General features: G+C 35.6%; 4 protein-coding genes and 1 pseudogene across 14 annotated transcripts; all 5 read left to right on the top strand.

Moving 5' to 3' along the window:
• The first annotated feature begins 376 nt into the window (after nt 1–376).
• On the top strand, nt 377–2,782 carry LOC111316194 (putative indole-3-acetic acid-amido synthetase GH3.1). The gene is made up of 3 exons (XM_022918204.2): nt 377–782; nt 891–992; nt 1,102–2,782. Exons 1-3 carry the CDS (start codon nt 463–465, stop codon nt 2,474–2,476), a joined length of 1,797 nt encoding a protein of 598 aa, XP_022773939.2. The 5' UTR covers nt 377–462; the 3' UTR covers nt 2,477–2,782.
• Nucleotides 2,783–4,054: 1,272 nt separating this feature from the next.
• Nucleotides 4,055–6,097, top strand: LOC111316440 (E3 ubiquitin-protein ligase APD2-like). Of its 4 annotated transcripts, XM_089753694.1 has the most exons (6): nt 4,065–4,326; nt 4,414–4,541; nt 4,855–4,959; nt 5,075–5,144; nt 5,239–5,536; nt 5,627–6,068. In XM_089753694.1, exons 3-6 carry the CDS (start codon nt 4,882–4,884, stop codon nt 5,703–5,705), a joined length of 525 nt encoding a protein of 174 aa, XP_089609820.1. In that variant the 5' UTR covers nt 4,065–4,326; nt 4,414–4,541; nt 4,855–4,881; the 3' UTR covers nt 5,706–6,068. The 4 variants fall into 4 exon arrangements, with proteins under 4 accessions (XP_089609823.1, XP_089609822.1, XP_089609821.1 ...); XM_089753697.1 differs by having other exon boundaries at nt 4,055–4,541; nt 4,865–4,959; nt 5,219–5,536; nt 5,627–6,097; XM_089753696.1 differs by having other exon boundaries at nt 4,055–4,541; nt 4,859–4,959; nt 5,219–5,536; nt 5,627–6,097.
• A 1,736-nt stretch (nt 6,098–7,833) lies between these two features.
• On the top strand, nt 7,834–11,454 carry LOC111317074 (metal transporter Nramp3.2-like). The gene is made up of 4 exons (XM_022919405.2): nt 7,834–8,490; nt 8,980–9,116; nt 9,220–9,872; nt 10,852–11,454. Exons 1-4 carry the CDS (start codon nt 7,967–7,969, stop codon nt 11,068–11,070), a joined length of 1,533 nt encoding a protein of 510 aa, XP_022775140.2. The 5' UTR covers nt 7,834–7,966; the 3' UTR covers nt 11,071–11,454.
• A 383-nt stretch (nt 11,455–11,837) lies between these two features.
• Nucleotides 11,838–18,403, top strand: LOC111317075 (aspartic proteinase 36-like; annotated as a pseudogene). Its single transcript, XR_016333123.1, has 12 exons — nt 11,838–11,853; nt 12,210–12,690; nt 12,795–12,915; nt 14,663–15,088; nt 15,193–15,359; nt 15,706–15,893; nt 16,047–16,119; nt 16,310–16,532; nt 16,786–16,889; nt 17,083–17,189; nt 17,268–17,357; nt 18,232–18,403. The product of XR_016333123.1 is annotated as an aspartic proteinase 36-like (transcript).
• Nucleotides 18,404–19,883: 1,480 nt separating this feature from the next.
• LOC111317072 (U-box domain-containing protein 4-like) lies at nt 19,884–26,462 on the top strand. 7 transcript variants are annotated; one of them, XR_016333386.1, is made up of 8 exons: nt 19,884–20,009; nt 21,475–21,658; nt 22,666–22,946; nt 23,467–23,583; nt 23,850–25,889; nt 25,973–26,064; nt 26,243–26,326; nt 26,415–26,462. XR_016333386.1 is itself a non-coding variant. In XM_022919404.2 (7 exons), the coding sequence occupies exons 3-6, from the start codon at nt 22,671–22,673 to the stop codon at nt 26,030–26,032; spliced, it is 2,493 nt and encodes an 830-aa protein (XP_022775139.2). In that variant the 5' UTR covers nt 19,884–20,009; nt 21,475–21,658; nt 22,666–22,670; the 3' UTR covers nt 26,033–26,064; nt 26,415–26,462. The 7 variants fall into 7 exon arrangements, 4 of the variants coding, with proteins under 4 accessions (XP_022775139.2, XP_089610066.1, XP_089610065.1 ...); XR_016333387.1 differs by lacking the exon at nt 19,884–20,009 and adding an exon at nt 20,053–20,151; XM_022919404.2 differs by lacking the exon at nt 26,243–26,326.
• Nucleotides 26,463–26,727: the final 265 nt, after the last annotated feature.

Raw genomic sequence — 26,727 nt, 5'->3', positions numbered from 1 at the left:
TGAAGTCTTGAACTTTAGGCATTGGGTCGTCTCTACCCTTGGAAGAACCAGCAAGGGTCGCCATCAGCGACCCAACGATGAACCAGAAATGAGCCGCGTGGTCCGGCTGACGCCTAGGCCTAGACAAAAACCACCCTCAAGCTGACATGGCACTAAACGTAGGACCCGCATGTCGGGGTTTTTGTAACCAGTATTTCGTGTCATGGGGCTCACACGTCTCCTTTCCAAGGTACACTTAGGGGACATTCCGTTTACTTCCCTCCAAAAATGTACAATCCCTTCTGCCCTAGTTTAGACCAGCTATTTACGTGGAACACCAAAATGTTCATTGCTCGGCTCCCCTATATAAGCAACCCAATCCTTGAGCTTCTCTCACACCATAGCAATCGGTTTTGCTTTACTAAAAATTACTTGTATTTCTGATAGTTTACGTATTTGCTTTCCCTTCCAATATTGATCGTCATGGCTGTTGATTCAGCTCTCCCCTCTCCACTTGGCGCTCCTGCTTGTGACAAAGATGCCAAAGCTCTTCAATTCATTGAAGAGATGACAAAAAATGTTGATTCTGTTCAAGAAAGGGTTTTAGATGAGATCCTGAGCCGAAATGCCGAGACTGAATATCTCAAACGGTTCCAGCTCAATGGAGCTACGGACCGGGAAACATTCAAATCTAAAATCCCTGTTATCACTTATGAGGATCTGCAGCCTGAGATCCAACGTCTCGTCAATGGTGATCAGTCCCCTATCTTATCTGCTCAACCAATTTCAGAGTTTCTCACTAGGTAAGAATTTTAGCAATAACTAATGGTTCGTTATCTTTTTTTCTTTACTCGTATTTATTTGTGTATGATGTGGACTTTTTTTTTTTTTCTATTTGGCTTAATTTGCAGTTCTGGGACTTCTGCTGGAGAAAGGAAGCTCATGCCAACAATTCACGAAGAGTTGGATCGTCGCCAACTCTTGTATAGCCTTCTTATGCCTGTAATGAACCTGTGAGTATATTTTGTACTTCTCTTTTCTTTTTTCTATGGCTTTTTACATGCATGTTTGATATTTTTGTTGAAAACAAAGTTTGATGTTTTTACCTTTTGGTGGTGATAGTTACGTTCCGGGATTAGACAAAGGGAAGGGACTTTATTTCTTGTTTGTGAAAGCTGAAACAAAGACACCTGGAGGCCTTGTGGCACGCCCTGTTCTCACAAGCTACTACAAAAGCGACCACTTTAAGACCAGGCCATATGACCCTTTCAATGTTTACACTAGCCCCAACGAAGCCATTCTTTGCGCTGACTCTTTCCAGAGCATGTATACACAGATGCTCTGTGGCTTGATCATGAGGGAAGAGGTCCTTCGTGTTGGTGCCGTGTTCGCCTCTGGCCTACTCAGGGCCATTCATTTCCTTCAAATCAACTGGAAACAACTTGCTCATGACATCACAGCGGGAACCTTAAACCCTAAAGTAACGGATGCTTCAATACGAGAATGTATGAGCAAAATCTTGAAACCTAACCCAGAACTTGCTGAGTTCATTACCAAGGAATGCTCGGAGGAGAATTGGGAATGTATCATCACTAGAATTTGGCCCAACACAAAGTACCTTGAAGTGATCGTAACAGGAGCTATGGCTCAATATATCCCCACCCTTGAATATTATAGTGGTGGCTTGCCAATGGCTTGCACTATGTATGCTTCGTCAGAGTGTTATTTTGGTCTTAACCTCAAGCCAATGTGCAAACCATCCGAAGTCTCATACACTATCATGCCAAACATGGCTTACTTTGAGTTCTTGCATCATGAATCATCAACTTCGGGTCTCTCTCGTGACTCACCGCCACGCCTTGTTGATCTCGCTGATGTAGAAGTTGGCAAAGAATATGAGCTTATCATCACTACTTATGCGGGGTTGTGTCGTTACAGAGTCGGTGATATCCTTCGAGTCACCGGTTTTCACAACGCAGCTCCACAATTTCGTTTCATTAGGAGAAAGAACGTGTTGTTGAGCATCGAGTCAGACAAAACTGATGAAGCTGAGTTGCAAAAGGCCATTCAAAACGCTTCTGCCTTGCTAAAGGAATTCAACACCAGCGTTGCTGAGTACACAAGCTACGCGGACACCAAACAAATACCAGGTCACTACGTTATTTACTGGGAATTACTAGTCAAAGACTCAGCTAATGCCCCAACGGACGATGTTTTGAGCCAATGCTGCTTGCAAATGGAGGAATCATTGAACTCAGTCTACCGTCAAAGCCGAGTTGCAGACAACTCAATCGGTCCACTCGAGATAAGAGTAGTGAAAAACGGCACATTTGAGGAGTTAATGGACTATGCAATTTCAAGAGGGGCCTCCATAAATCAGTACAAAGTTCCAAGATGTGTCAGCTTCACTCCAATCATGGACCTCCTCGACTCAAGGGTGGTTTCAAAACATTTCAGTCCAGCTTTACCACACTGGACCCCTGAACGTCGTCGCTGAGCAACGCTGCATAGTGTTGCCGAAATAATAAATGTTACAGAAATAAGCTGCCCGGCCAAAAACCAGCAGCATCTTTTTCCCCATAGGAAAAAATAAATTTAGACAAGTAACAGTGGTCTCCTTCTGTCGAATCTGTATGTCTGTGTAATAAGTCAAGTTCATATAATCTTTGTGCACGCATGATGTAATTTTTGGTTCTTGTCTATTTCATGTTTGTTTGTCCCACTTCCTATCGTTTCTTAGATCTGTCTCTTCTTCCTTTTTCATAAAGATAGAAAGAGACATTAAGATGCTAACCTTGTCCAATCCAAGTTTGTCTCGTCTATCATGAACAGCTACTATCATTTAATGATGTCAAACGTGTAAATCTCGTCTACATTTTCCGCATGGATTTTAGTGCACGTGCTTGTATTTCTTTGTCAATCCCTTCAATTTTTTATTGGATATAATTTGTTCTGATGACTGACTAGATTTCTTTTGTTCTAGTCATTTGTTTGGAAGGATGCAAGATATATTTAATGAGTGGTTGGAAACCAAGATATGGTTTCAGTTCTTCGGCTTTATGTAAGCCTTGTCCAATCCAAGTTTGTCATTCAGATGGGTGGGCTTGAATTGGTTAGGTTGTTTCTACTTGGGTCTATCATTAGTATTTTTATATATCAGTTGTGGCCCAATACAAACCATTAAAGGGATCGGCCTTCTATTTGGGCAAAACAAACCCAAAAGCCCGCCCCTCTCAATTGTCAATGGAAAGTGAACTTTCCCCCCTTGTACTCTATGCTGAATAGCAGGAGCAAAATGGGTCAACACAAGGTATGTTCAGCAAACAAGCAGGGTGTCTAGGATTACTTTGAATAAATTTGATGATTTAAAATATTAAAATTTATATAATTATATCATATTTTATATAAAAATTATGTATTATAATTCATATAAATTTTTTTTAATTTTATTAAATTTAAATATATTATTTTTTATTTATATTATATTTAGATTGTATCACTTCCTATATTTTAAATTAACATATACAACTTTAAACAAAAATTGCAAATAAAAGCCCAAAGACCATGTCTTAATCAAGTCACAATCATGAAAGTTGAACTTTGTATACCATACTTCTATTTTGATCTTTTGTTATTGAATTTAGATATTCCTCCCAATTCACACACCTAATCATGTCATCACCTCTCATCTAACATTTTTGTTAGACCCAAGAAATTAAACAAACTTCCACTTTCCATTGCTTTTCAATAATTAAGTCAGAAAAACTTTTTATAGGTCCTTTGATTGCATTTAAAATAGCAATATTTGATTGAACCAAGAAAAATTTTACTCCTGGCTTAACGATTTCGAACTAAATTAATGAGTTTTGCTAAGCATTTTTCCAAAATTTTGGTAACAAGAAAGCCCTTCTAACTCATAATTAATAAAATGATGATGGAATAAGTTGTCCATGAACATCAATAGAATAAAACACAGGGTAAAATAAGATTTTTACAGTCAGTCTGACCTCTGCCATTTAAATTGTGTACAAGTTGCAACCTACCATTCAATTCACAAAGACTTGGCATCATATTTACCTGCTATAGCTGTCAGAGGTGTTAGTTGTGCCCCAAGCAGGATTTGAATTTGAACAACTACCACTCTCCATTTAATTTTTGCTGTCTATCAGTTATGCTACGGCCATCGTCTCCATTCTTCTTCCAGGATAGCAATGCCAACGCCCGCTTTCTAAATGCCAACGCCCGCTTTCTAGTTTCCAACCCCTTCAAAGAGATAGGATGAACCTGAGGCTTCAGTTCAGTTCAGTTCAGTTCAGCTCCTCTTTCTGCTTTAATAGAAAACTGCAGGTGGTGATTTTTACTACTTTTTCCCGGTTCTTCACCTTTTTGCATTAAAATTATGTTATCTCTCTCTCTCTCTCTTGTCTCAAACAGAGTCATCTTGCCCAGCGGCGCGCCTCATTTTTTAGCCTCTGGTAAAATTGTGAAAGTATTTTGAGATGCACCAGTTCTTGATCAATCTTAAAGAAGCTGGAGCTGAGCTTGTTCTAAGTTGTTTTGAGGTAATGTAGGAACATTTTTTCTTGAATTTTCAATTCTACACGTTATAATCCTGGTTATTGTTCATTCTTCTATAATACTGCTACTGTTTGAGCAAATCTTGTTACACAGTGAATGTATCGGCTCACACTTTTTGACCACTTTGGTTTTTTTCTTTATGATTCATTGAGCAATCCGCAGCATACACATTTCATGCTCAAGAGACAATTTGACCTTTTGAATTCTATGAAAATGACATGAATAGCTTTAGATCCTTCCTGTGGTTTTGCTTCAAGTATCAAAGAATCATAATGGCTGTAAACCTCTATTTTGAAGTAAGGTGTAGGAAAGAGAACAAAGGACATGTGCTTGATATTAAATGCAATGCATCAACTAAAACTCAACCTTGACAACTCTCAATCCGTTCCTTTATCAAGTGAGGTGAGGCCTGGTCTCCAGTTTCCTGCCAATTAGTTATATCTTCAACTAACAAAACAATGAAAATTGCATTCCTTTCTATTGTAATCACCAATGTTGTTTTGACTTAATGGTACAGAATGATCTAGCTGAATGGTGTTACGCCTTTTATTTCTTTGCACGTTTGGTGGCTTATGTTGCAGTTTTAGGTGAGAAAATCACTACTTTTCATGGATTAAAAATAACCCAAAAATTTTCCTCCAATCTCACATATTCTTATTAGATGCTTGAACATTTCTGCAGCCTTGATGGTGTTAATAATATTGATAATTTTGAAGTATGTGACGGGCTTCAGTGATGAGAATAGTGGAGATCATGAAGATGTGAGAGCAGTAACTGAATCTGAGACTATCCCTTTATTCTCGGAAAAGGATATACCACTAGCATATGGAACATGTGAAGAAGATGAAGAAACAGGAAGTTGCAGCAGTGGTGAGGATTTATATGATGGAAGGATTTGTGTAATTTGCTATGATGAGCAAAGGAATTGTTTCTTTGTCCCTTGTGGCCATTGTGCTACCTGCTATGACTGTGCTCAAAGGTACAGCTGTTAAACCAAGTGAAATTTTTTTTTCCCATTTTCTTTAGTAAATGGCTACAGAAATCTAATTATGATGTATATGTTTTGCAGGATTTACGATGGGGAAAATAGGGTCTGCCCAGTTTGCAGAAGAGTCATTGGCAAAGTCAGAAAACTTTTTGCACCATAGCACCGTTAATTCTTCTCTTTCTTTTTTTTTTTCCTGCATCCATGGCAAAGTAGAGATAAAAGATGTTACTTCATTTCTCTTGAGAATTACTGTCAGGTTTTAAAGTTATTCTATTCGAGAAGATATGTAAAGTTATTACAGAAGATATTGCTCTCAAGTAATTGGCAAGCAATGAAACAGCATGGAAAACGAATAAGACACAGATAATATTCCTTTTCATGGCTGGTAGCCCCACGAAATGGACCATTAATGCAGACGAAATGGCACCACTGCTGCACAAAAAGATGTTGCAAGCAGCAAGCTCCATTGTTTGAAAACGATTTAGCAATCTGTTTTTACTGTGGCTAAATCCGAAAACAAGTGACGGGGAATGATACGGACAAGCACCAAGGATGGTCACCAGTACCACTCACCGGCCATTGGCATCGTTTCTCGTTAGCTGATCATTTGGACCACCCTCATCCCTTTCCTTTTAAACTTTTATTTTAAAACAAAATTAAGGTCCCATTAGATTTTTAGAGAATGGATTATACACTACGTCATAAATGGACCCTTAAGCCAACGTTTGAAATCACGATGTAAAGAAAAAGCTTAATCATATTCAAATCAGAGAGCGTGTCCTTCACGTCCAAGCATTGTGGTTGCTTTTGTCATCCCTTACCATAAAAAGTTGATCAATAGTGTCGAAAATTGGAATTAAAATATGTTGCCAATAGGCAACACGAAAGATTGTGCTACCACAAGCCATCCACGGCCAAAACGCACGCTTGCCCATCGTCCCCTCACACTTGGCAACTTTTTGAATCGTTCTTCGTCGCGCTTTCCTCTTGCTCCCGTCGCCGATCCCTCATAATTAATGCCACGTTGTTTTGCGTCATTGAATTTTTCTATCATCAGATAAGATTGGAAAACCGGAAAATTCCACTTTCCTCTTTATACTGAAACCTTATTGTGGGTCCATAGGGATGTAATTGAAAAAAGAAAAAGAAAAAAAAGCATCCCTCCCTTAAAAAAACAAAAAGTAACACATTTTAAAAATATATTTGAATGGATAATAAAATTAATTTTGATGAGATTAAAAATAATAATTATTATTATTATAATTATGATTAAAAAAATTTATTGTAATTATAATTGAAAATTTTTATAAAATAATTTATATTAAATATATTTTATTAAAATTGATATTTAAATTTAATTAATAATTAATGAATTCATTTATATTACATTAAAAATGTAATGAAATTCAAATATCCACTTAATCTTATTCCTTAACAAGAGTTGTAAAAAATTGAAATAGCTGAAACCCAATTCAAATCGATTTTTCATTGTTTTGATCCCAATGTTGAATCCTTTAATTTTATTCCTTTTTTTATTTATATAATCAAATTCCGTCATTATTCAAGTTCAATTAAATTTATTTTTATATAATTTTTAACTATATATAAATAAATTAAAAATTACATAAAATCTTTAAATATTAAAAATTAAAAAATCGAACTGATGAATTCAATCGAGTCGATTCTTGAAAAAAATTAATTTATTCTATTTTGATTTGATAAAAATCGAGAGGAAGTAAGTTTGAGAGGTGAGGGGTCAGAGGATGTTTGAGAAAAATAATAGCCACGGATCATGAGTGTACGTAATAAAAATTGACTCTTAAGTTTTGAATATCAGGCATAGAATGAAATTTTTGGAGCATTAATATAACTTTTATATAAATTTGATAAAATATGATATAAATATAAATAAAATATAAAAATAATATAATCTAAAATTTTAATAAAAATTATATATATTTAATAAATAAAAAATATATTTTATAATTTCATATCATTATAAATTATTATATATAATTTTTTATAAAAATAATATAATATATTAATTTTAATATTTTATACTATATAAATAAAATTTATTTTAATATTTTAATTCCATATTCATCGTAATAAAAATACGAAAACGCCATTAATACTTTTCCTTTTGTCGCTGTTGGACAGAATGCACAAAGCAACCGTCACTCAAACAGCAAAAAATCGTCCCCAAATGCCATCGCATCTTTCCACGTGGCAAATTAAAAAAATCCCGAAATAAGTAGTATAAAAACGAATGGAAATGAAAAAAGCCAGGAAGGAACGAGATAGTTGGAAGGACTGGTAGTTTTGTTTGGTTCTGTTTCTTTGCTTCTAGCCAAGCTTCCTTCTTTCCTTGCTAAAACCATAAGCAAAAGCAATCCTCCCTGGACGCTACCACACCCGAACATGCCACCGGAGAACAACCAGGTTCCGTTACTATCCGACGAGGACTCCGACCAGGATGTCGCGTACGAGTCCGGTGAAAAAGTCCATATCGTCGGAATCAATGAACAGGACGAGGAACGATCGCTGGGTGTCCCACCTTTTTCCTGGAAAAAATTATGGCTTTTCACCGGACCCGGGTTTTTAATGTCAATAGCGTTTCTGGATCCTGGGAATTTAGAAGGGGATCTTCAAGCCGGAGCTATAGCTGGTTACTCTTTACTGTGGCTGTTGATGTGGGCTACGGCTATAGGGTTGTTGGTTCAGCTGCTGGCCGCTAGGCTTGGTGTGGCGACGGGGAGGCACTTGGCCGAGCTTTGTAGAGAAGAGTATCCGACTTGGGCTAGGATGGTTTTGTGGGTAATGGCAGAGGTGGCGTTGATTGGAGCTGATATCCAGGAAGTGATTGGAAGTGCTATTGCTATTAAGATTTTGAGTAATGGTGTTTTGCCTTTGTGGGCTGGTGTTGTTATTACAGCTTGTGATTGGTCAGTATTCTTGTTGATTTTGATGATTTTTTATTTTCATTTTTGTTAGTATTATTGTGGGATTTTTGGTGTGTGCGTTAAAGTTTTTTTTTAATCATATATTATCTCTGAATTTTCAAGCATTTTGGTTTTTTAAAGGAAATATTAACTGTAGCTTTTTTTTTTTTAATTTAATGAAAATAAACACTCATTGGTAAAGCTGTAGCCTATAGGCTTTGCAATATGCATGATTGTTTGGCTGGATACATCCGAGTTATTTTTGGTTTTTTTTTTTTTTTTTTTTAACTTAGTTTGGTGGCATGGATGTCAAATTTCTAGCTTTTATGGGTAATGAAGAAACTCAATTTATCTGAGAAAATTTTCAATGTTATGATTTTGTCAAATACTATTTAATTCCATTTATTTTCTTAAAATTTTCTAAGTAGCTTGCCAGAGCGTCAGAGAGTGCAGTATGCTCAACTGGTTCTTCCTTTGTTTGCCTTGTTACAGTTTTATCTTCTTGTTTCTTGAAAACTATGGAGTGAGGAAGCTGGAAGCATTTTTTGCAGTCCTTATTGCAACTATGGCTGTCTCATTTGCTTGGATGTTTGGTGAAACAAAGCCCAGTGGCACCGAACTTCTTCTTGGTGGGAATCTCCCCCCGATTGTAGGCTGTAGCCTTTTTTTTGGTGAAATATATTTCATACTGTATTGCAGTTGACCGATGATCAAATGGCTTCATTTTGGCAGGTGTTTTGGTTCCAAAACTCAGCTCCAAAACCATCAAGCAGGCTGTGGGAGTTGTGGGCTGCATTATTATGCCTCACAATGTATTCTTGCACTCTGCTCTTGTGCAATCACGAGAAATTGATCACAGCAAGAAAGGCCGGGTGCAAGAAGCTCTCAATTATTACTCAATAGAGTCCACTGTTGCACTAATAATTTCCTTTATAATCAATCTCTTTGTTACAACTGTCTTTGCCAAGGCATTTTATGGTACAGAACTAGCCAGTAGTATTGGCCTTGTGAATGCAGGCCAGTATCTTGAAGAAAAATATGGAGGTGGATATTTCCCAATTTTATATATCTGGGCAATTGGTTTGTTAGCAGCTGGACAAAGTAGCACTATTACTGGCACTTACGCTGGGCAGTTCATCATGGGAGGTTTCCTGAACCTGAGGTTGAAAAAATGGTTAAGAGCAGTAATCACAAGGAGTTGTGCAATTATTCCTACTATTATAGTTGCTCTTGTTTTTGATACTTCTGAAGCAGCACTAGATGTCTTAAATGAATGGCTTAATGTGCTTCAGTCAATTCAGATCCCGTTTGCTCTTATCCCACTTCTTTATCTGGTATCCAAGGAACAAATCATGGGTACCTTCAAAATTGGCCCTGTGCTCAAGGTATGCTGCTAAATTTCCTTGTTTTGCTCCTTGCTGATATAATAACTTGTCTTGCCTACCAGAGTTCTAGTATACTTCACTAGCTGACGCCTAAAATTCATTAAGAAGATTGACTTTCTACTTTTGCTGTCAAATTTTGATTTGAATGAATTTGTACATGTGTTGTCATAAGTGAGTTTGTCTGTGTACTTACATTGAACGTGTCATGAATTATGCTATTCTATTGGTAAACTTTGATCAGTGGCAGTTTGTTCTTGCTGATCCAGAGATCATGATGAGCTCTTAATTCAGAACAGCTCATTGCTGTTTAATTGATAAAATGTGGAGTCAGTTTATCGATAATGGTGTGGCGTCATGATGGTAGTTAGAACTTCCTAACCTCCTTTTTAGCTGGGGACTTTGTAAAACTTTTATTGTCTAAAAAGAAACTGCTTCTTGAAGTTCTAGGTTCAGTACATTGGCCATGTGAACTGTTATACGGGGCTCCTTAATTTTGTAGATATATCTTAACTTGTTTTCTATACTTGCCATTATGCAAACTGTTTATTTATGCTAGTTTATAAGTTCCACATGTCTGGCGATCAAGATCTTCATCCTGCATCAGTTTACTATATTTTCCCTATTTTCAAGCTTCCCATGAGTTTATGTGTAAGATTTGGAAGAGTTGTGGTTCTTTGTCTCTCTGCCTTCCTTGAGAAATTAGGGAAACATGGGAAAGGATTCACTGAGATGACTGCTATATCAACATTTAAGCTACGAGGATTAGTGGGCATTTTAACTTCTGTGCTCTAGGGATTCCTGTTATCGACTGTCTACTTGCCTGCACGTAGTTCCTATCAAATCAAGAATTTGCCTCACTTCTTTTAAGAAGGAAAATGATGTTTAACTTTTGGCTTCCATTTTATAATTTTAGACTGCCTTTTTTTGTTTATGCTGTTACATTTTCCCTCCTAAACTTTTTCCCCTCTCTCCGTTGCAGACAGTTTCATGGCTTGTGGCTGCACTGGTGATAGTGATCAATGGGTATCTTTTACTTGACTTCTTCTCCTCCGAAGTCAGTGGTGTAATGTTCACAAGTATAGTGAGTGCGTTTACAGGAGCATATCTTGCATTTATAATTTACCTTGTTTCTCAAGGTTTTACTTTATCTGCTTGGCGCCGTTTGTTACCCTTTAAACAGACACAGGGAATTGAGTGATTAAGCTTAGACACCCTTTTCAAGGCAAGAAGATCAGAAGCATGAAATGTTTACTCTATTTTCACAGATGAATTCCCAGTTTAAAGCATTTCCTTTTCGCGTTTGTACAAAAGTTCATTTTAGTAGCTTACTTCTTCTCGAGTATTGTTTTAAACAACACGGTTGTAGGTTCCGTATTATTGTTAAAGATGTATTTATCCTTTCCTGCTGTATACAGAGGATTGGAGAGAGTGAGGCTGTAACAATTAACATTATTTTGAAACATTTGAAGGAGCCAAAGTATGTAACTTCGATAATGTATCTCAAATTTTGTTCGAGCTGGCTATATGAGAACCAGCTTTGAACAAACATATAATTCAATAAATTTTACTGATGCATTTGCTATTTTGGCATTCTTTGTCTTGAACTTTAAGGTTTCCTTTTTCTTTACTTTCCATGCCTGCTAATTTTAAATGTAGTTCTGGATTGCCGATTCCAGGATGATTTAGCCCTCATAGCAAAAACTAGTGCACATCTGGTGAATGTAAGACACCGCTAAGAAGTTTAAAGCCATTGTTTCATTGTTGTCTAAGTTTCATGGCGTTCTTTATAGGCCTTAATGATCACCTGATTTATTTTGCTGAATATTTCTGAGAAAGTTTAGTATCTTAACATTAATGTTTTTAGCGACGTCTAAAAAACAAACTATTGTAAAATGAATTCTTAAACACTGATTAAAAGAAGTTAGTGGACCTTCTTAAAATCAGTTACATTTTTTAGAATTATCAATGAATGAACAATTTGGTTTGTTCAAGTTGATCCCATTGTTAAGGAAATAAACGCTTATTTCGTAAGTAATAAACTTCTATTTTATCAATTGATTTAATTGATTAAAATTTATTTCTTTTAACGATAAAATTATGAGTTTAAATTTTATCAATAATTATTTATTAAAATCACTTTAAATATATGATTTATAATCACTTATCTTAAATCAAACCCCTTTTATCTTAACAGAGGTTTTTAAAAAAACAAAAAAACCTACACCGTTCTGTTGGGTATTCAATTCAAACGTTTTTATTTTATTAATAGTTCTGCGGAGGTTGGCTGGAGATCAAAATGACTAATCCTAGTATTCCATCCAACGCCTACCGTTCTAGGGGGGGGGGGGGGGGTGGTGGTATTCAATTCAAACGTTTTTATTTTATTAATAGTTCTGCGGAGGCTGGTTGGAGATCAAAATGACAAATCCAAGTATTGCATCCAACGCCTACATTTATTTGTTTCATCAGTTTGGTGCAAAGTTCATTTCTGTTACTCTGTCGCTGACTCTCTCTCGAGCTTCCTTCGAACCCTTCGCGTCAGCCCGAGCCGAAATGAACTCTGCACCAACCGTCGCCGTCCCTACCGTCGTTTCCTCCTCTTTCTTCTCTCCCAATCAAATCCCTCCACGTCACCACCACTCGTCCTCCCTCCACCTCGCTACGCCGCCCATTCCGCCATGATCCTCCCTCTCTTTCCTTCTCCCAAGAATTCCTCTTGAACCTTCTCGAGCTCTTCTCGTCACCTCCTGAGATCCGACCCTCACTCTTCCCATCCCAACGCTCGCATGAGACTCCACGACGATCTCCTTCTCAACGGGTACACGTACACTATCATTATATTGTTGTCATTGTTTTTTTTTTTCTTTAAATCATATTTTCCTTTTTCTTTAACTGAGATTTTCAAGGATTAAAATTTCGAAGGTATTACACTACCCGGCTATGGATCGGGACACCTCCGCAGAGATTTGCGCTTATAGTGGATACTGGAATTACTGTTACTTACGTTCCTTTCGCCACTTGCGAACTATGTGGTATACATCAGGTGGTGTTAAAATTTCATTCATCCATGCCTCTTCTCATTCGAATTTTCATTCATGATTTTTTTTCTGCTTATTTTCTTTTTAAAATTTCTGTTTATTATTATTAATTTTTTTTGGAAATTCGTTGTATTCCAAGTATATTAGAGTAGATCTGACTAGAAAAACTGCTTTTTGATTTCTTAAGCATTACTCTACTCTTTGAGATTTCTTCTAGGCTTTATTTGGTCGTTGCTTCTGCTTTCGGGAGCCAAAAGTAAACAATATGTTAAGATGTAAAAGCAAGCGATATTTTTGAAAATTTTAAATGTAAAAAAAATTAAAGCTTTGAATATTGATAGCAACATGGAAGGTTTAATTTTTAGATATATAATAATACCTTGGAATTGGAATTAGTTTTACATTTTAGTCAGCTGCTTATATTTGTTAAGTATGAATTTACTTTCATTCTATTTGTTGTTAGTCTTGAATTGATAAAATATTTTGAAATGATAAAATAAAAATTTGTTAAAATTAAACTAAAATGATTTGAACTTAATTTGAATACCTTTTTCAGCTTTTAATCCAGTCAAGAACATGTTCAAATTCATTTGCATGATTTAAAAATAAAATTTGGTAAAGTAGTATAGAAGGGCTCGATCCCCTCTCAAGGGGATCAATTGATTTTTTTGCTAGAATGCGTACTCATGCAAATTTCATGAAAACCAATCAATTCTCTTCTTGTACGGATCCCCTCAAAAAGGGATCGATTAGTTTTTTACCCAGAATGAATTTTTTGCTCCAGGATTGAAAAAGGGATCGATCTCCTGACGAAAAGATAGATTGGTAGCAAAAAGAGATCGATTGGTTGTGCCTTTTCATGCGTAAAATTGCTTTATTTTTGACTGACCCAATCGATCGTCCTAAGAGGGGATCGATCCCCTCTTGCCTAGAATGTTTGCAATGGATTTTTTTTTGTCGAGGCTCCAATCATTAAATGCAACCAACGGCTATCTCCTTCTTTCTACATATAAATAAAGGTTTCTACTGCAATTGAAGAGTAATGAAAAGCCAAGAGAACTTATTGCTTCTATCTACCATCTTCTTCAAGTATTAAAACCAGTTTGAGAGAGAAAAGTGTAGAAATTTCACATTGTATCTGTTTTTCTCTTAATCTTCTTTTCAATATTGATTTGTACTTCAAGTTAGCAAACACTCAACTTTAGAGAGTTTTTTTGAGTTTGCAAAACACTTCAAAAAATTTGTTTTGTGAGATTGTGAGCGTAAGGGGAGGATAACCCCTAAGAGTTTGTGGTATTGATTGTATAGAGCTTTGAAGAGCTACATTGTAACTTTCAATACTTAATGGATTGAACTCCTTGACAAATGAGGCTAAGGGAGAGGACATAAGTGCTTAAAGGAAAGGCCGAACCCCTATAAATCTTGGTGTTTAATTCTCTATCTCTATCTTTTGTTTTTAAGATTTTTAGTATACTTATATTTGTTGTGTTCATTTGTTTAGAAAAATTGATTTGCAAAATTTGTGCTTATTAGATATTGATTTTGAAAAATTTATTATCAACCAATTCACTCCCTTCTTGGTTTATTTCAAGTTTTTTGAACTAACATATTTTTTATAGCAATTTTTTAGGAAACAAAAAGCACGTGGCAATGCAGCCTTAATAATTTTGATTGAAAGGTTTTCATCATGTTGATTCTGAAAAATCTTATTTAGGTGGTTAAGCTAAAGGTTTTCTGATTTCTTTTTATCAGGATCTGAAGTTTCAGCCCAATTTGTCCAGTACTTACCAACCTGTAAAGTGCAATTCGGATTGCAATTGTGACAATGACAGGGTGCAATGTATTTATGAGAGACAGTGTGCTGAGATGAGTAGCAGTAGCGGTGTCCTTGGAGAGGATAACATGTCATTTGGTAATCAAAGTGAGCTTGTACCTCAGCGTGCAGTTTTTGGTTGCGAAAATGAGGGGACTGTTGACTTACAGTCAAATCAACATATTGATGGCATTATGGGATTGGGTTGTGGTGATCTCAGCTTTGATGACCAGCTTATTAACAACTGTATGATTAATGTTCTCATTATATTATGGTGGGATGGATATCGGTGGGGGCGCTATGGTCCTTGGAGATATATCTGCCCCATCATACAGGGTCTTTAGTTGTTTGGATCCTGTTTGCAGGTATGTTTATGTAAACATTTTATCTCAGAGATAGAATACATCATCAACTTCCTAACAATTACAATCGATACAACACATTTGCCCTGGTTTCGGGATGGCAACAGTCCGTTTTACAACGTTGATTTGAAGGAAATACATGTTGCCGAGAAGCAGCTACCTTTGAACCCAAGTGTCTTTGATGGAAAGTATGGAACTGTTTTGGACAATGGTACAATATATACGTATCTACCTGAAGCAGCATTTGCGGCATTTAAGGATGCTGCAAGATTCAGCTCCCATAAATGAATCATAGTTTGTTAAAGCTTTAGCTAGGCCTCTTAATGTGTTCTTACTAGACCCTCTTTGTCCCCTGGCTGAGTGATATGTTGAGTTTAAATGACTTAAAACTTTGCCCTTCATCATTAATGCTATAATATGGGGGATCATTGGAGTTTTATTCTAACAATTGCACATATTCAACTGGAATTTTATGTGTGATTATAAGGGCGTGAGATGACTGCATGCTTAACAGGTTGACCTGTTAACTGTCAAGACTTAAAACTTGTCATTTTTATTGTGTCTGTTCTTTCCCCCTTATATCTCATATTTGCATCTTTGTATATTGTGTACCATAACAGAAAAGTTGAACAAATTTTCATTATTTATTTTGAAAACTGTTAGTTATCTTTTCTGTGCTATTAACTATTAAAATTTGTTTTTCTGTTTCGGTGATGTCTCTGAACTCTCAAAAATATCTGCAACAGTTGAAATGTTATTTGGCAATAAGCAAAAATTATTGCTATCACCAGAGAAGTACTTGTGTCGGGTAAGTTTTCACACTGTAATTGCTTTTCTGTTGATTGAACAGCTTCTTTTCTCAAGGAAACCTTCTTAAGGTTATACTTGAAGTTGGTTTAGGAAGAGTTGCATTTGAGTTCAATTGAGTTTTCTGCTTATCTTACATCTCATATTCATAAAGCATTCAAAGTTGCTCGGTGCACATTGCCTCGGGATCTTCCAAAATGAAAAGGACCCAAATACCCTTCTGGGAGGTATGTTAAGCTTCAGATAACTAGTGTTTTATGATGTTGTTCCTGTTAAACTACCATCTTCTTTGACAAAGTTTGGCAAAATATCTCTACTTTCAAATCCAAAGCTTTAGTTTGACGCCATGAAAGTTCTGGGACGGTTATTTTGGTCTTTTCTTTCTTGTTTTCAAAATTAACCATTTGTCTGTTATAGGAATCATTGTACGTAATACTCTGGTACGTATGACTGCAAGCATTTGAAGATTGGTTTCCGGAAGACTAATTGTCTGAGCTACGGGAAAGGCTACAAATAACTGGTGCACAGTCACCATTTCCTTTATCTTCGAGTGGGAAGGATAATTCAACTGTGGAGTCGCCACCTACATCATTTCCTAATGGATCACCACGTTATGCACTTACAGGTACATTAAGCCATGGTTATCCCAGGACCTTATATGGTTCTTATTTTATTTGAACCCATTAGAGGACTAGAACTCTGTTCTGCCATTTATTTCATTGAAAATCATCAATGATCGATACTTTTTCAATTATGCTTTCTGAGCTTTATTTTTTTACTATACCATCTTCAAGAAACAAGGTCATGTTACTGTTCATTTTCCCTAAAATCAGGATCTATCGTGTCTTTCAGCAGAATTCTTTCTGATGATATTTCCTTATTGATTAACGGAGGAAGTTTGGATATGTCATTGAGCATCAACTACTCATATCTAAAGCCTTACATCAACAAACTTGCTGAGTTCATTGCTAAGGAGTTAATTTTTAATGCTTCACAGGTTAAACAAATACTATCTTTGAATGCTGGAGCATTTGATAGCAGTAATTTATGAACCATTAATACGAAATAACATGTTAATTCCTGAAGGAACTTTTAAACTATCTTACTAAACAGTTGATTTTTCTGTCTATGGTTAGGTTTTCAAGTAATTTTTATTTTATGGGCTAGTGAAATTTTTTGGATGATTTCAGGTCCATTTATTGAATTTTACATCTGAAGGAAACGATTCTCTTGTCAGATGGGCCATAGTCCCTTCAGGTTCAGCAACCTACATTTCTAACGTTACTGCTCTGCAACAGTAAGTCTTCTTTTAGATCATTGCAATTCTTTTGATATACAGATTATAGCTTTTTGCTTGATGAATTTCTGCTTTCAGAGTATGACATGCTGAACATCATACGAGGCTTCCTGATACCTTTGGAAATTATCAGTTGGGGCAACGGAAAGTTGAGCCTTCTGTGCAACAGTATGTTTCTGTTTCCTAATGGCCTGGTTGTTACTTCTAGTTTGGCATCTCTCTCTCTCTCTCTCTCTCTCTCTCTCTCTTTCTCTTGCATGGTATGGAGCCTGGGGTGCTACTGTCTTATGCCATTTTAAAAGAACCTTCCTGCTGACAATTTGATGAATAATCTATAAAATATTCTGTCAATTTACATATGGATCTGATGCCACTAGGGCTTCCTTTAAATTTTAAAATTTTCAGAATATCCTCTCCATTTGGCCTCTCTGTATCCTGCGTCCCTATCAGTGCATACGTAAAAACTTGTAATATAATTTTAATGGGGCCAGATTTCTGCATCGTTCATTGGTTCTAATAGCATGAGTCAGTGCATACATAAAAACTTGTACCATAATTCTAGAGGGTCTAGATCTTCTGCATAGCACATTGCTGCTTGTAGCATGGATCTGTTCTATCCTACATTCTCTGAGATATCTGCATCCTAAATTGCCTTTTTTTCCCTTGGGTTCCTATTCTCTAATCATAACGTCGTTGAAAAATAAAAATATTTCTCTTTTTGAAACAAAATTGCTACTCATCAACGTGGCCTATTCTTAACTAAATCCTGCAAAGTCTAATAGTCAACATTGTTGAACTGACAAGGTAGTTGTATTGTATCTAGAAAAAGTATGTTACAGTATATGTATGCAAGGTATATAAACAAAAACGAAATAAGAAAGAACATCTAATCTACTAATTCATGATCCAACCTCTATTCACTTCTCTCCTTGTCTATAACTTATCTATATCTCTTGGTGAATCTATATTCAAAACTACGGTAGTATTACATATCAAGTCATGTAGAAGCTCTAACGTGATTTGTTCGTCTGAAATGATACAGAGCATGGTGGCAATACTTCATTTGGTGGTTCTTTTGGTTACTATCATAAATAATAACCGTTGGATTATCAGTTTCGGGAGTGTGGGCTATCTGGAGACGCAGACAACAAACACTCAATTCATATAAACCTGTTGATGCAGCTGATCCGGAGCAAGAACTCTAGCCACTTTAGTCTTAAAAGCTATGTTTGCCTTGGTTATTATGCAGAAAGAAGAATTTTTGAACAGATTTCAGCTACAGGTTCTGCATCAATACAGTTTAGTGATGTAAACATTTGTATAGAAAAGAATTCCTCAACTAAAATTGTATGTGAATGATATTATAACATGCAGAGTGAATCAGAAAAGCTCATTAATCAGTAAAAAAGGTTTTGATTTACAAAACTATTATCGAATTTACTTTTAGTGGTTTGTAAATTGTAAATAATCTGTCGGGCGTTGGCCTCTTCCACGGTAAAAAATTCAACAAGCATGTTGCACCTGCGTATTGAGCCAAGACAAAAGGGAAAAACAAGAAAGTTAGCAAACCGATGACTCCTCAGCTCTCACCCCTGATTGTTGTGTTCTTTTCCAAGCTTGAAGCCAACCAGGTAAGATTTTCAGGATCCGAAAAGCTGCTTTCTTTTGGTACAAAATGAATCAAGTCAATGACAACAAAAAATCTATGGAAATATAAATTTCAATGACAATTTTATTGCTCAAGTGGATTTTGTTCTCCGTAAGTTGCTGTGAACACAAATGTATGACTTTTTTGGTCAAAACCGGCGGATGCCTTACTAGTTAGGACCAAATCTATTTTCAAACATTTCGTTCAATTTCGTCTAACATTTTAATAACAAACGCATTTAAAACTGAAATTGAGGCATTTTCTGCAGTTGAAGTTTTAGACAATTTGCTGAAGATTTAATTTTATTCTAAAAATTATTTATTATAGGCAATCAAATTTATTGAATATATGACTCCGGTTTTTTTATAAAAAATAATTTATATATTTTTAAGTGTTTATTTGACATAAAACTATTGGTTAATAAAAAATAATTTTTTAATCAATAAAAAATATAATTATTACTTTAAAAATTATCTTACGAATTTGAAAAAAAAATTATACTAACATATTAATTTTAATAAATAATATTATAATATATTAATAAATAATATAAAAAATAAAAAATAATTTTATTTTAGGTATTTTTTATATTAACATAATATTTTAGTATTAAATATTATTATTAAAATATAGTTATTTTTTAATATTAATAATTTTAATAATAAATAATTTTGATATATTTTAATAATAAATAATTTTTAATATTTTAACAATTATATTAATATTATTTAAAAAATAAAATTTTTTAAAAAAATCAAATAATAAAAAATATTTTTACTAATTTATTCAAATAATAAAAAAATCTCTTTCAAACTTAAAAAATATAAATATTTTTCGAAAATTATTTTTTAAAAATCATTTTTAACAAAATAAACGGACCAACGTAAAAAAACATCCCTACAAGTGATTCTGGCTGCTGCTGAAAGAAACCCCAAAATTTCCAGTCAAAATATTCATAAAGAAATTCCAAAATGACGACAATGTCCGGCTCTCCAACTAATCAACCTCCGCAAGCGATAAAATAAGAAATTTAACTAACCCCATTATTTAATCCCCAAAAATTGAAAAAAAAAAACAAAAAAACAAATCGAAGGCAGAGACTACTAGAAAAAAGACCAAAAAAGGAAAAAAACCAAAAAACCAAAAAACCCAAAATTCAAAGCTGCATTCAGGTACAATTTCTTCTTTTTCTTTCTTTCCTTTTTTTTTTTTTTTGGCTTTGAAATCTCTCTGTATTTTTTAAAAATTTTGATATATGCATATGGGTTCTTGTTAACGACTTAGAGAATCAAAGCCGCCCTTTCTGTGTTCCTTGTAAAGATCATGGACCCATTAAAATTGCTGAAAGATCTTGATGTGTATCTTATTTCCTCTGCTGTTATTTCCTTGCCATTTCTGAATATTTTGACTAATTACTTCTTTGGAGTTGGTTCTTTTTGAGATAATAAGGAAACCCATTTGATCTAATTACTTTATGCATGACCATGTTGTTTGAATTACGATTTTGAAACGCTAAGTGGGTTTTCGGATAAATGAGATTTTAAGTACCGAAGAGGTTTTAGGGTTAATTTTAGTTATTAGTTTGTTTAGCTGTCGTGAAAGTGCGAAAAACAGCTTAAAGTTGTACTTTCAAAAGGGTGAATATTTTTTTTTATGACCATGGCAAGAATATTTATGTGTTCTAAAATCATTAAGGTTTAAACATCATTTAAGTTTTGATTTTACTATGCTGTCATTAGGTTACTTGGAAAGTATGTAAAATACAAAGCAAGCCATATAAACGGCATAAGAACCATTTGGAGATAGATTTTGGAAGTAATGATTTAAGTAAATTTATATGTTTATGGTACCAACATGCCAGTTTTCATCTAGTAGCATATGGAATTTGAACGAAATTGTGGGGACATTTTATGTTTCTTTTTATAATTATTGTTAATGTCTTTTTATCCTTGATTTGAAGCATCCAAATACCGGGTTTAGATCACCATTTGGTTGATGATCTACTATGGGATTGCTCTACTTCTCAGTAGTCTTATCTGGTTGTTATTGTTCCAATAGTGTCTTTTTCTATTCCGAAAGGTAGACAAATACATTGACATCTGATCTGCATTGAATTTTAATAAAAGTTAAAATGATTACCAAAATATTAAAATACATCCAAATAATCAGCTGTTAATTTCCCAGAAACTAAGGCTTTAGTAGAGAGGAGCTGCACGTAGTGCCGAAGCTTACAAAGTACTGGAGTAAAGATAATTCCATTGAAGGAGCAGTCACCTAATTTCAATTATTCCTTAGCCTTAAGTTATTTTCTCTAATCTTTAGAGAAGGATTTGGCTTGTTATTAGTCAGCCAACTCTCTTCTTGGTGGTGGGTGGGGATCATGTTATGCTTAATGTGGACGGATGGCTGCTTTTTATTTTTTTTTTAGGTTTACCTTAATTACATTTTGATAGATGCTAGGAAGATTATCAGCATAAGAATCTTTGAAAGGAAACTTTGCTGTAATTTTGGTGGGTGTTTTGGTGGTAAATATTATAATTGAAGATTTAAAGTTTCAATGTACTTATATTTATTTTTTGCTTTAACTTAATATTTTAAGTTAATTAAATCTTGATTTAAACTTTTCATTCTATACAGGGATTGCTACTTGGTGAAGTTGAGATTTCAAAGAATCTGTGTGGTTCTTGTTATCAAGATAGTGCAGCTACATAGGCTATGATACAGATGTTCAAAAAGGTTTTCATCAGTTTTATGAAATAATATGGTTTCCCAAGGATCGGTGATTGAGAAAGAATTTTGCTGTTAGATTTTACGAGAAAAGGTTTGTACTATGTCCTTACTTTATCTGGATGTTCCTGTTTCCATTTTTTTTAAAAAACTTCTGCAAATGAATTTATGCATTTTGTCCCTATATCAGTTTTGCATCAAAAGAACTGTGATGATAGGGGTGTTGACAGAATATGTGATTGTCCTGGTTCATTGATGATTTTGCTTTAGCTCGAGCTTAAGTTGAATGCTGAGAAAGGAATTAGATAGTTGAACCAAAGTAATTAGGCTGAAAGCTTTCTCCAGTTGTTTCATTTCATAATTTATGTTTGAATCAACAGTATCTGATTTGTATTGGAGGTTTAGTGAGCATCATTTTCTTTGACCTTTTCTTTAGTTTCTCTACTCTTCCTTTCTTTATTTTCCTGGTATGCTCAATGATGACATATTGAGACGGCTCTTTGCATTTTCTTTTATTGGTTCATAGCATTGAATTGTTAAGTCTATCCATATGATATCCTTTGCTGTATACAAATAAATGTACTGGAGGGTGAGCATTACATTGAAAACAACTGGTCCTTTTGTAGGGTATTCTTTTGGTTTTTGATAACACTACACATCTGACATATAAATATTTGAAATTCTGGAATGATATCAAGTGAATGAAAAACAAAGCGATAACTGAGAGACAAACTTGGCTACTCTAAAATAATGTGGGCTATGGGCAAGGTATCATGAGCATTAAGAGGGTATTATTACTTTGAAGTTATTGACATGCTGGAATTGGTCTAACCATTAAATGGTTCCAAAATGTTTTTATAACCTTATACCTTATTAAATGTTCGCCTAAATCTTGTCATCTCAATGTGATAATATGACTTTATTTGTTTTATATCTTTTGTGACACTTTAAACCTGATGAATTGATTAATGAGAAATAAAAAGTATATGCATGTTTTATGGTTTGTATACTGTGCCTAGTTTGCCTATTATTCTTTCAGTTTTTCACCCTGTGCTCTTTCTTTCATGTGGTCTCTGACTTTTTTTTCGGTTTTTGACCCAGGTCATATGGAGATATCTTTGTTAAAAGCACTTCTTAGTAACATTTCCTCTTTTTTGAATTTGTCATCTTTTGAGAACATTAACTCAGAACCAGTTCAGAAGTACTACCAGAGGGCAGAAGAGATACTAAAGTTGTTGAAGCCAATTCTTAACGTAGTCGTTGATTCAGAAATTACTTCTGATGAAGTGCTTGGTAAGGCATTTGAAGGATTGGGTCTCTCTATCAAGGAATTGAGAGAGCAATTTGAAAGCTGGCAACCACTTTTGAGTAAAGTCTACTTTGTAAGTTACAAGTTATATTTTTAGTTCACAACTTTGCTTGGCAATTTTGGTTAGCTTCTGCCTGGAAGAAGTACCTAAGCTAACCTTTTAGGCATTGGCATATTCCTGATTTGGTGAAGCTTTGATCAAGTGCTCATGTTAGCAATTATATTTTCTTTTAGATGCTTGATGTAGATTACTGTTGTTATTTTACACTTAATTGTTGTGCAACAGCCTGTCAGACTTATGTTCTGCCCATATGGTCTATTTATGTCCTCTTTTTCTTCCGATCTCTTATGGTTATTAGAACTTTGTCATGTTTGTAGTAAATAGGAATGCTTTTGGAATAAGTTTAGCCCCTAAGCCCTGATTCTTGAATGTTTGCTCATATTCAGATGGAAAATTGCTATAGATGGGTGCCCTTTTCAGAAAATAATATTATAGAAGAATAATTTTCTTATAAGCAACTATCAGTCAATTAATGTGGGCCTTTATTGTAAACACACTTGGATAACCATCTTCTCTTTCACTTAATATCTAGGTTCTGCAAGCTGAATCGTTAATATTGAAGATCCGAAATTCTAGCCTGGATATATTCGAGTTCTTGAAGTCTTCCCATCAGCACCTGCCTGATGAATTGAGTTCAGCATCTCTTGAGGTAATATATGACCCAAAGTTATTGAAACTTTTACTTTGATTTGAAGCTTGTACTTTTGATTTTGTGTTTATAAATAGAGCATAATAATCGTATTTTTCAATGGTTACCAAACAGTAATCTATTGGAGAGTGGATGCCATCTAACCTATACAGTTTTGAGATGTGAGAAAATAAAGAGCTGTCCTTTTGATTCGATTTCTGAGTTTAGAGAATGCTAAATAGGAGTCTATGTTTAAGGATTCTAACAATTGGCATGATTGATTGCAGCACTGCTTGCAGAAAATTAAGTATGTAGGATATGAACAAACATCATCTGTCATTAGGGAAACCATAAGGGATCAAGTGGATAGTGTTGGACCAAGCTCAGAAATACTAGTCAAAATTGCAGAGAGCCTGAGCTTGAGGTCAAACCAGGAGATTTTGATAGAGGCTGTGGCCCTTGAAAAGTTGAAGGAGAATGCTGAACAAGCTGAAAAAAGTGCAGAAGCTAAGTTTATTGATCAAATGGTTGCTCTTGTAACTCGCATGCATGATCACCTTGTCTTGATAAAACAATCTCAGACCTGTAGTCCGATTCCCATACCTACTGATTTCTGCTGCCCCCTTTCCCTAGAGCTAATGACTGATCCAGTGATTGTGGCATCAGGACAAACCTATGAGCGGGCTTTCATCAAGAAATGGATTGATCTTGGGCTCACCGTGTGCCCCAAGACACGGCAGACTTTGGCTCATACCAATCTTATACCCAATTACACAGTAAAGGCACTAATTGCTAACTGGTGTGAGTCAAACAATGTGAAGTTGCCTGATCCCATGAAGTCCATGAGTTTAAGCCAGCCCTATCCCCTTCTTATGCAAGCAGAGTATAGCTTGCCTAGGGATTCAAATAGTTTTCCACTTTCTAGAATCAGCCAACCAATGTCACCCGAGTCACGGTCTACAGGTCAATCTGGCATGAACCTAATCACATCCAGTGGAAGTCATCGGGAGGGAACCTCCTCTCTACATCCTCATTCTACCTCAGAGGATTCCTTGCCAGTTGTAACTGGAAATGGAGAGGGTCTGGACGTTGCAAGAATATCAATAAATTGTGCCGAAGACAGGTCAACCTTGGAACAAAAGAGTAGCAAGTCAGTTGCCCAGGCCCCAATGTCACCTTCTAATAATGCTGGACAGACATCTCAGAACCATACAAGATCTGCTTCAGCCTCTAGTACACTTTCTAATTCAGATTTTCCTCTAGGAGCAGTTGGAGATGCCTATGAGACTTCTGAGGGGTCAACAAATCTTGCAGCCTACAGTAGTGATCTTTCTGGAGAGGTGAAATCTGACCCACAGCCTGCAGCTAGCTCAGCCATTCCACAGAGAGAACCTGAGTTCCCTCCTCGATTGATGGAAGCACGATCCCGAAGCCTAACAACCTGGCGCCGGCCATCAGAGAGATTTATTCCAAGGATAGTTTCTTCTCCTGGCATTGAGAACAGGACTGACCTTTCTGGCATTGAAACCGCGGTTAAGAAGTTGGTAGAGGACTTGAAGAGCACTTCAGTTGATTCACAAAGAGAGGCTACAGGTCAACTCAGGTTACTTGCCAAGCACAATATGGATAATCGGATTATAATAGCAAACTGTGGGGCCATTAGCTTGTTAGTTGATTTGCTTCGATCACCTGATACAAGGACTCAGGAAAATGCTGTTACAGCACTTCTTAACTTGTCAATAAATGATAACAACAAAACAGCTATTGCTAATGCAAATGCAATTGAGCCTCTGATTCATGTCCTTGAGACAGGAAGTCCTGAAGCTAAAGAAAACTCAGCTGCCACTCTCTTCAGCCTCTCAGTTATTGAGGATAACAAAGTCAAGATTGGAAGGTCTGGGGCAATCAAGCCTCTTGTTGATTTATTGGGGAATGGTACTCCTAGGGGAAAGAAAGATGCAGCTACAGCCTTGTTTAATCTGTCAATTTTTCATGAAAACAAGGCCCGAATTGTGCAAGCTGGTGCTGTAAGACACCTTGTGGAGTTGATGGACCCAGCAGCTGGAATGGTTGATAAGGCAGTTGCTGTTTTGGCAAATCTTGCTACAATTCCTGAAGGGAGGACTGCTATTGGGCAGGAGGGTGGGATTCCCGTGCTGGTTGAGGTTGTTGAGTTGGGTTCAGCAAGAGGAAAGGAGAATGCTGCCGCTGCTCTTTTACAGCTCTGCACAACCAGTGGTAGGTTTTGCAGTATGGTGCTCCAAGAAGGAGCTGTTCCACCACTAGTGGCCTTGTCCCAGTCTGGCACCGCGAGAGCTAAAGAGAAGGTATATTGCTTCTGCTGTTTTTTTTTATCACCTCCTTTCTTTTACCTTTGTGGAAAATTGTCATAAGCTTCTGTTGATTGCAGGCACAGGCACTTCTAAGCTACTTCAGAAACCATCGACATGGTAATGCTGGAAGAGGCTGAGAGTAGGAAAACAACGTTCATTGCCATCCAAGGTTTTGGGTCTATACAGTGTGTATACATTTGATATTGCAAATAATGCATGTGAAGTTTTTGCTGCTTGGATTTACAGGGTTTGTTGTAGAGAAGAAAAAAAAAAAAAAAGAACTTGTGGAGGATTTGATTGAGTCCTCTTGTGAAATACTTTTTTTATATGTGAAATTGTGAATGTAGGAAAGGAATTTCATACATGTGAGTCTGTCTGGTCTTTGCAGCGAGCTTGGGCGGGATGAAAACCGATGAATAATCTGTTTCCTGGTTGATGTTCCATGATTTTTTTTTTGACTCCGTTTTTCAGATAACTGCTAAATATTCAGACTGATATGTAAGCTATGCTTCTTTGCAGGCAACCAAGAGCAGGCATTTTATGATGTATTTCCCACGATTTTGAGAACCCAATTCCATTTTGTCTGCTCTTTCATTGGAAAATTGTCTAACCAAGTCCATTAGCATTCGCCTAATCGATTTATCAGCTGTCAAAATCCATTCTTTTTCATTTATCATGAGCTATTTAATTGTACAACTTTGATTTTCATTTTGCTGTAACACCTTAATTTTTTTTTTGGTCAAAATTTGAATTTTAAATTACTGAATCTAAGAATTCAACGCTTATTGCTAGTATTTTAATTATTTTTTTAATGAGATTAGTTTGAGGCTTT

The sequence above is a fragment of the Durio zibethinus genome, chromosome 24 (genome assembly GCF_047325235.1).
Source record: "Durio zibethinus cultivar Kanyao isolate XHJ-2024 chromosome 24, ASM4732523v1, whole genome shotgun sequence".
In the NCBI taxonomy this organism is placed as follows: domain Eukaryota; kingdom Viridiplantae; phylum Streptophyta; class Magnoliopsida; order Malvales; family Malvaceae; genus Durio; species Durio zibethinus.
The sequence above is the reverse complement of the archived record's forward strand: the minus strand, read 5'-3'. Positions and strand labels throughout refer to the sequence as shown.